Raw genomic sequence first — 9,073 nt, forward strand, 5'->3', positions numbered from 1 at the left:
GGGGGGGTGCAGTGAATGATACCGCCTGACGGTTTTCAAAGTAACGTTACGGTATATAACGTTTCACATCTTTCACTGTTAGTTAAGTCAAATTGACTTGGTTAAAGGGGGTGTAAGAACATCCATAAGTTGTTAGAAGTAATCGTGGTGTATAGTTTTCAGATAATTTACTTACTAAAAGTAGACCATGCTACACTATACTCTGTTAAATTGCATTTAAACATGTTAATGTTACTATAGTAAAAGTATGCTAGTATAATCAGGAAAGTGTTGTTAAAGTATTTAAAGTAGACACAAGTTATACTATTATATTATATAATTTGTTTTTTTATTATTATTATTACCCATGCAAGAGTTGACTTAACTGTTGTAGTTGGAGCTCATTTTGAACAATGAGCTAACTAATGATTACTTTCATAATGGTTTAATGTGCTGATTATTTTCTACATTAATAGATGAAGGTCTGGTTTGTTCAAACTCAAGATAGTAGGACATGCTGTGATAATTACCCAGAGTCCGAAGTGACACCTTTACAATGTTAAAGCTGTTAGATAAATGTAATGATGTAAAAACTAAAATATTCAAGATAGTGTAGTAGAAAAGAGATAATGTTTTAAAAACATGTTACTAAAACAAAATCTCTTGTTTTGGACTGACAGTAATGATTCAAGAAATAGTAGATAAATACACACACATCAATCTGTGTGCATTTGTTGTGGATGGAACACAACAAATGCTCTTACCTGTGATGCCTCCTCCAAACATTATAACCAGACTGTATCATTCAAACTATAAGTACCAGTTCTAGCTACTTGACTTTAGACAAACAATTACAAAGACAAAATCAACACAATTTATTGAAAGACCAATCTTTATTTTAGGGTGCCTCTTTTTTTCTTTTCTTTTTATGAAACCCTCAGATGTGAGATATTAGTAATACAGTAATAGCATTGTCAATCTAAAAAAACTGAGCAACTCAACAGTTAACTTTATATTTCTTATTGTCCAAAGCATCTATTACACTATTTGTTCCCCTCTCATATTCACTCATCTCATAAAAGGTTTTTCGCCTGCCGTCTGTCTGCAGACTTGTCAAAGCATTAATTCATGGTTTTTACTAACCGGTATCAGTATGTTGTTACTTCGGCATCATTTTGAAACGTGTATTACAATTAAATCACGGTCAAATATGTTCATCTTGTTGTAGTTGTAGCCCCCTTGCCAGCGATTCTCTCTCTAGTTTAGCAAACTCAGCCCGACTCAGCCCTGTTTGTTGGCCCCGATAGAACCACGATTTTGTCGGGCCAGAGAAAAGGTGAAAAAGTAGCGGAACTAGGCATAGTGGAAACGCAACCAAAAACGGGCCCGGCACGACACGGCACGCTTAAACCGCGCTCCGCGCCATAACTATCTAACGTACAAGGATGACCTTATTTTACCTACCTCACACAGAAGCCTTTTGGTATACAGTAGCATCCCACTTAATGTTTTACACTTCTCTATTACGTTTTAACTTGGATGCTACGCATAGCATCGTTAGCACAGATGTAGCTACCGATTGCTCAAATGCTAACACAACTCTAAACATTCATTAACGTTAGCTTAATAAAAACACCAGTAACATAACATAAAGTACGCGGGGTTGACTTACTGAAGAAACTGCATTCATGGACGGTCTATTCTAACCGCAGATAAGTCCTATATTTGCATGACGAATAGTCCACCAGGAACCAACACAACAAACACGGCCGAGTTCAAGTAGTGTTCTCCGGATGAGCTGAGCCCATGGATGTATAATAAGAACTGGATACAGCGTGGGAGGCGGGGCCTCGTTCATTCCTATGAGAGTTGCTCATTGGCGCATGAAAACAAAATGGCCCAACTTTTGAGAGGGCGAAACGTAACGAAATTATTCATATAATCATATAATCCGTTCTTATTGTGCATCCATGGGTAAAGGTAAAACTCATGTAGTACTGAACACGTTACATGAACGTGCCGGGCGGCGCGGTCCTGTGGGTTAGATCCGCGTTCATAATGCAGAGGAAAATAACTCTCAGAATAACGTTATTAGCACATTTTACAACTTGAGGACCGAATGTTTTTAATAAGGGCTATACAAATGTTCATACTGGGTAGTTTATTTAGTTTAAAAAAAATTATCCAACAATTTACAGACGTCTCTTTCCCAATGTTAGTCAATGGGAAAAAGTCTTTCCGGGCCCAGCGACTGATACGGAAGTGTAGTATCGCCGTTTGGCCACAACGAATATTTTCCTCACAGTCCGGCGCACTTCCTGGGGGCTTGGATGAGCCCCTGTAGCATCACGGAGCTAATGGAGCTAACGGAGCTAGCAGAGAGACAGAGGAGCTAGGAGCAGCAGTCCCGTTGTCATGAAGGGGGAATCTAACTATATACAGAATATGTTTTTTTGGATCCAGGCTAGAAACATGTTTATTTCTGATGTTAAGTTGGACATTTTAACAAAGGGTCTACGGGAATTCCTCCCATCTGCATCCATCGCCTACAGTTTGCAGCATTGGGCTTCACGGCACTGCCCCGGAGTTCGCCGCTTGGCTCTAATAGGCCAGAAGTCGGTTCGATTGCATTCAGGCTCGATTGCTTATCCTGTCTGGGTAGCCCGGATGATGCTCCCTCGAAATTTTTGACATCGAATTTTAAGCACCGAATTTGACCATACAAATTTGTTTTTACTTGAATTTTTAGATCTGAATTTGTGAACACTGAAACAAATACATTGAAATTCAGCTTTTGAAATTGCGTATCAAGATATTTCAGATTTTGATTTCACATAGGTCAATTCGGAGCAAAAAATATTCAGATACATGATTTTCAAAGTAATTCAATGCTATAGATTTGGTGTCTGATAAAATTCAAATCAAATCAATCAAATCTCTTGTTTGCTTCCATAGATATTGTTCAAGTCACGGCCAATTAAAGTCACATGAAATAAATTACATTTATTTTTACTAATTATTTTGCGTATAATATATTATTTTATGTATGTATTGCATTCATGCAACAGGCAGAATTTCTAACCTTTTTTTTATATAATTTGAAGTCACCAAGAATTGAAAAAAATTGAGAAAAATGTTTCTCAAATGTTTGAGAAAAATGCTTATACAAGCACAATAAACCTAAATAAATGTTAACTCTTTCTCTTACATTTGTCTTTGTGTGTTTGCAATACCCAAATCAGTTAACCTGTTAAGCCCCAAGCCTGTTTTTCAGGCCTCAGGCTCGAAAATGACATTCCCAGAACAAATTACCATAACTTCCCTTCTAAAAGGGATAAATTAATAATCTTTTTTCTCAAAGCAATGATAAACCTGTGAGTTGGATGTAGAAAAGTCAGAATTAATATAGAATTGTTTCATTTGAAAGTAAATTCAGATTGAACATAGTAAAAAAAATGTAAATTATAGTGTCCGTCCAAAAGAAAAAACATTACTTATAGTGAAAACCACCCTTGAATGATGGGATCGGAGACTAAAAGCTTTAGGAATCCAAACTATAACATATAATAAGTACCCTGTATCAAGATTGATGCAAAACAAGTGACATGTGACCATTTTAGAGAGGTTTAGCAACAAAAAAAACACATTTGGGTGGATTTGGGTGGATTTGCCGTTTCTCTGGAACCCATTGGTCGATTTTGGTGATTGACACCTCTTTTGAACCGTTAGAGCCAATAGAATCGAAGGGGAAGTTCTCTTCTCTCTCAGATGTAGTCAAGCACCTGCGGCCGACAAACTGCACCTCAGACAGCATTCCCTCTCGCCTTCTCAGAGATGTTTTCGAATCAGTTGGAGCAAGTATTTTATTACTTATAAACACCTCTCTTAGCTCAGGATGTGTCCCAGCTGCCTTCAAACATGCCGTGGTCCAGCCACTACTTAAAAAGAAAAATCTCGACCCCTCCATTCTCACTAAACACAATATTCCCTTCCACTGCTACGATGTACAGATCTATCTGCCTCTCAAAGCAAATGTCAAACACTCACTACAGCAGTTGATGGACTGCTTGATAGAGATAAAAATCCTGGCTAAGCCAAAATGTCCTTAACCTCAACGAGAGCAAGACTGAGGTCATCTTTTTTGGACCCCAACCTCCAGCCTCTCCGGTTGATATTCTGGGCTCTCTCAATGAAAACATTCTCCCCTCTGTCATGAACCTTGGAGTGACCTTCAATAGCGCTTTTAAATTCGACAAGTAGGTCAGCACCGTAGTCAAATCCTGCTTTTTTTAAATAAGACTATTGGCCAAAACCAAGTCGTATTTATCTTTTAATGACTTAGAAAGGGTTATTAATGCCCTTACCTCAAGACTGGACTATTGCAACGCTCTGTATGTGGGTATGGACCAGGCCTCAATTAAACGCCTGCAGCTAGTCCAAAACGCAGCTGCACTGGCCACAAAAAGCGTGACCACATCACCCCAATTCTGGCCTCACTACACTGGCTTCCAATTCGGTTCCGAATTGATTTTAAACTCCTTTTATTTGTTTTTAAAGCACTAAATGGGCTGGCTCCGGCCTATATAGCAGAACTCCTCCATCGCTACACCCCAGCCAGAGCTTTAAGGTCTGCTGACCAGCTGTTGCTGATAGTGCCCAAGACCAGGCTCAAAACCCGAGGGCACCGAGCCTTCGCAGCAGCTGGCCCGAGGCTCTGGAACACTCTGCCCCTCCATGTGAGGTCGGCCCAGACCCTAGGGGTTTTTAAATCAACACTAAAAACTCACTTCTTCTCCCTCGCCTTCTAGTCAGAGCGGAGCACGACTCCTGACTATTCCCTGTGATTTTTATATTTCTGTTGTAAATTATTGTCTTTTATTGTGATTGTAGTAATGTGTTTTTATTACATGTACAGCACTTTGGCTCGACCAAAAATCGCTTGTAAATGTGCTTTATAAATAAAAGTTGATTTGATTTGATTTGTTTCTGTAAAAATGGTTCGTATCGTCAGTTAGCTGAGTTTCTTCCCGTTAAGTGAGTATGGAACATTAATAGTTTCATAAATGTTAAGAAGCCCTGAGACACAGTTTCGTGAAAAAAAAAAAGCCCTGTAATATAACTTTTTATAACTCCCTAATACAAACTTTACTCTGCTTTTACATCATCATTTGCCATTTCCATTTTAATTGAACACAGTGGACTGGAGCAAAATGTGCATCCCTATTGAACCGGTATCCATTGTGAAGCAGGACTTGTTTTTTATCAAATCGGATAACCGAATCTTATGTTAGCTACCAATACAATTTATCATGGAAAACATTCTGAAAGATATCTATGGTGTATGTCTTCAATATTAACAGCATGTTACAAGTTCCAAAATATAATTTGGAATGCAATCTGTTTCTTTAAATGTGTATTCAATTGCTTACATAAAGTTACATCAGCTACAACATCCTATCAAAAAAAGACTCCCAATTGGAGAGCTTTGAGGATATGTAAGGGTTCATGCACGGGGTACTGCTTATTTGCACTCACAGATGTGGGCCTGTCACTGCCTGCCAAACATACAGCATATGTCAACATTCATTTTCAGGAATCAATAGTGAACCTTTGTCCTTAATAACTTTAATGTGGGAGAACAAATCACAACATGTCTACGTCCACGCAGGACTTCAGATACGTTTGATGTGGTTTTACTGACATTTTCCAGTTTTTTTCTTGCGGTAAATGTTGTGTTGAGTCAATGTACAGCCTCTTTGACTTTATTTTAAGGTAACTGATTCAATATCATGCCAAGGTTTGGTGATTAAGTCAAAACTAGCTTGCTTAGTAATGCTTGTACACATGCAGAATATTAAATGTGTGACATTCCGTGATGAATACTTGAAGGCTTTTTAATAGAGTACTGTATCATAATGCATAAATGATGCCCCTAATAAAGTAACATTTACCAGAAACATGAGCTACATGTCTCAGAATGTATCAATTGTTGTAATTCCCAAAATAAAGCAACAGGATGTGAGTGTTTTGCTTACTTAGCCCTTTGGTGTGATTTCATCAAAGGATTTAAGCATCTTATAAGCTAATTTAAACCAGTTTCATTGTTTCTTTTGGTCTAACAGAACCTGATAGTCATTACTAGTTTTGAGTTGAAATCTGATTTTAATCTCTTCGCTACATTTTATTTTGAGTTTTCTGTAATTTCCCATTTAGACACAGGATCCTTTGAAAAACCACAATGACGTACTACTTGCAAACTGATCTTGGTTAGAAAAACAGATTATGTTCTTAAGCATATGAGTAGATGTAAGTTTGAAATGTATAATATGCCTCCAAAGTCTACTGTTGCACTGGAAAGAGTATAAGAAATTGTGAGGCACTGTATACATTATGCATGTTATAACTAAACGTTAATGAAGAACTCTGGATTACTGCACCCAACTTTTTTTTTACAACCAACTAACAGACCTTAAGCCGCATTAATTGATTTACTTACCCTACCTAAAACAGTACAACAAGCTGAAAATACAGCATCTTAAAGTATGCTATGATCATTCGGTATTGACAAAACTCTTCTAGAGGAATTGCAAACTTGTTTCCCTTCTGAGAAACGACAGAAGGGCTTTTTTGTTTTTGTATTCGCACCACCAAAAGAGTGGTTCAAAGATTAAGTATTTTTGTAGGTCAACAAGGTAGTTGATCAACTGGTTCCTTGTCAAAAAGCAAATGGTTTATCCATTGGACTTTGGAGTATTGCAGAAAATAAGCTCTGGCAAACAAACATAAAATACTTACACACTTTTTTCAGCAGGATAAACCCAACCACTTTTTTCAGCATAATGCAATTAACAGAGGTACAAACGGAAGTATACAAACTACATCCTGGTTGCATGACTTTACTTCAACAACGTAACTAGGCGGACTCATGTTGGCATGACGACAATAAGTGTTTTCATTTAGCCAATTGTTAGCAATCATCGTTTTTAAGACAAATAAAGTTAATCAATTCATGAGGGTATTTACTGACATATTTTGTTGTAGAAGTTTTTTAGGCTACTAACCATAAAACCAATTCAAACACCCATCTACTTTAGGATAACGGAACCAGAAGTCCTAAAATCCTAACTCATTTCTGTACCACTCTAGATAACTTGGGAGTGATTCAAAACAGCGTAGAGCTTTTCAATATTATGATAATAAATAAACAACTCAGTTCCATTTCCCAATGTTACAAAAAAAGAAAATCTATTATGGAAGTACTTTTTTCCAATTTCAGTGATTTGGCTATGATTTGTGTTTATTACTAGCTGTTGTTTGTGTTGTTTCTCCTCACAGGTTAACACATTTAAAAAAGAAATAAAAGTAACTGGTTGCTGCTTTGGCATATTTGTCAGACAAATCACTGTATACTTAAATCAATTACTTTCTGGAAGAGTATTCTGAATTGAAAGCTTAAAAGTGTTCTTAGAACAATGAGTTATTACGTTGCAAACACAATAACTACTTTCAAGAACTATGAGAACGTTTTACTCGTTAGCTTTGATGATAGCATTCAGTGGTTGGATCTGAGACTTAACCAAAACAGTTAGGGAGGCTGTGTAAACTACTGTAAATGAACTGAAACAGGCTAAAATGCTGTAGACTGGAGCTGGACAGTCAAAATAGAAGTTTGTGCTAAATTATTTAATCCATTGTTAATAATTTTTACATTGAGTACTGCAGTTTTTACAACTTAAAACAAAATAAATACGTACCATTTTTAGCCTGGTGGTACAGACTTGTTTCATCCATGTCTACTTTTCGTCCACATTGTCCTAAACCGTCAATGAGGTGTTCCAAAGGTGTTTCAGAGTCTGCGCTGGGATAGCACCTCAGCCCAGTGGAGCATCTTGTGGTATAGACCCCGCAGAGGTCCCCCTCCAGCTTGGCACACACTGGACAGCAGCCACAGCCCGGCTCCCTCACTATCTCTGTGCATGCAGCTGTGACTTCGGGACATGAAGCTAGTTGCTCCGCAGTACAACTCGGACATCGGAAAGCTAAATCCCCAAGTAAGATTCCAGGCAATAAAAAGTATGCAAACAGCAACCCGTAAGTACAATATATGACCATTCTAACGTTTGTTGGGTTTATAAGTGACTACTGAAAGGCCAAAATGAACGTTGGAAGATAACCAGATACACAGGACCCTGAGGGTCAACTGTGTGTAGGTAAATATTGGATGCCACTGACAGGGTCCTATCTGCTGTCATATTACTGCCTGACTAAACAGAGTACAAAACCAAAAGTCTACATCCTGCGATGATTGATTTTTGTTTGATTTATTTGTGCAGATACAAATACATTACATGTAAGTTTTAAAAATACATTTTATGATGTAGTAAAATAAAATAAAAAGTCCATAAGAAGGTTACAGGTATTTTCATTTGTGCAAACATAGATTTATAAAACCAATATAATAATTTCCACCATCTAGGCTGGTATGTTTTCAATCCAGGGAGTATGTGATTGTGCAATACGCCTTGCCGGAGGTCAAAGCTCTCCCAGAACCATTCAAATTCATAAACAGTTCACAGAAATAAGGTAGATGACATTCTTTATTTATTTTGTATTAAGTTCATTGCACTGCCATGCTGAAAGGACAAACATAAATACAACTGACTCAGCACCATTTACACTCCCTTCAAAAAGAATCTTAAAGTTAAGGCAAACCACAGAAAACCAGATCTTTCCAGGGGAATATTAAAGCTAATGCAGAGTGTCTGTGATGTGGCCCCTCCATTCGCTGCATGTCAGCTGGCACTCAGTTAAAGGTGAGGCCAGGGGGGCTTAATTACTCCGAATTTCTATGAAGAATTATTATTTTCTCTAGTGGTGGTAGTCAACATGTTGTGCTTTGTTACCAAATGCACCTGGTAAACCCAGATGTTTATGCCTAGGCTGTCCTTCAGACAAAATACTGTTGTATTGTACTCTGCATGAACCCCACCTAGTGAGGACAATTGTGACACAGGACTCACTTCATTCTAGTGTTACTTTCCTCCAGTTTCCAACTAGTAGTGATTAAGTAAGCAACTGTACGCTAAAGTTGCTT

General features: G+C 37.7%; 1 protein-coding gene across 1 annotated transcript in view; it reads right to left on the reverse strand.

Annotated features, from left to right (window-relative positions):
• Positions 1-8,148, reverse strand: part of LOC117485597 (insulin-like growth factor-binding protein 2-B) — a 33,085-nt gene extending 24,937 nt beyond the window's left edge. Inside the window, exon 1 of the mRNA XM_034134191.1 lies at positions 7,734-8,148. Coding sequence (XP_033990082.1) covers positions 7,734-8,091 — 358 coding nt within the window. The 5' untranslated portion in view covers positions 8,092-8,148. The remainder of the gene's footprint in view (positions 1-7,733) is intronic.
• Positions 8,149-9,073: the final 925 nt, after the last annotated feature.

The sequence above is a fragment of the Trematomus bernacchii genome, unplaced genomic scaffold (genome assembly GCF_902827165.1).
Source record: "Trematomus bernacchii unplaced genomic scaffold, fTreBer1.1, whole genome shotgun sequence".
NCBI classification, from domain to species: Eukaryota; Metazoa; Chordata; class Actinopteri; order Perciformes; family Nototheniidae; genus Trematomus; species Trematomus bernacchii.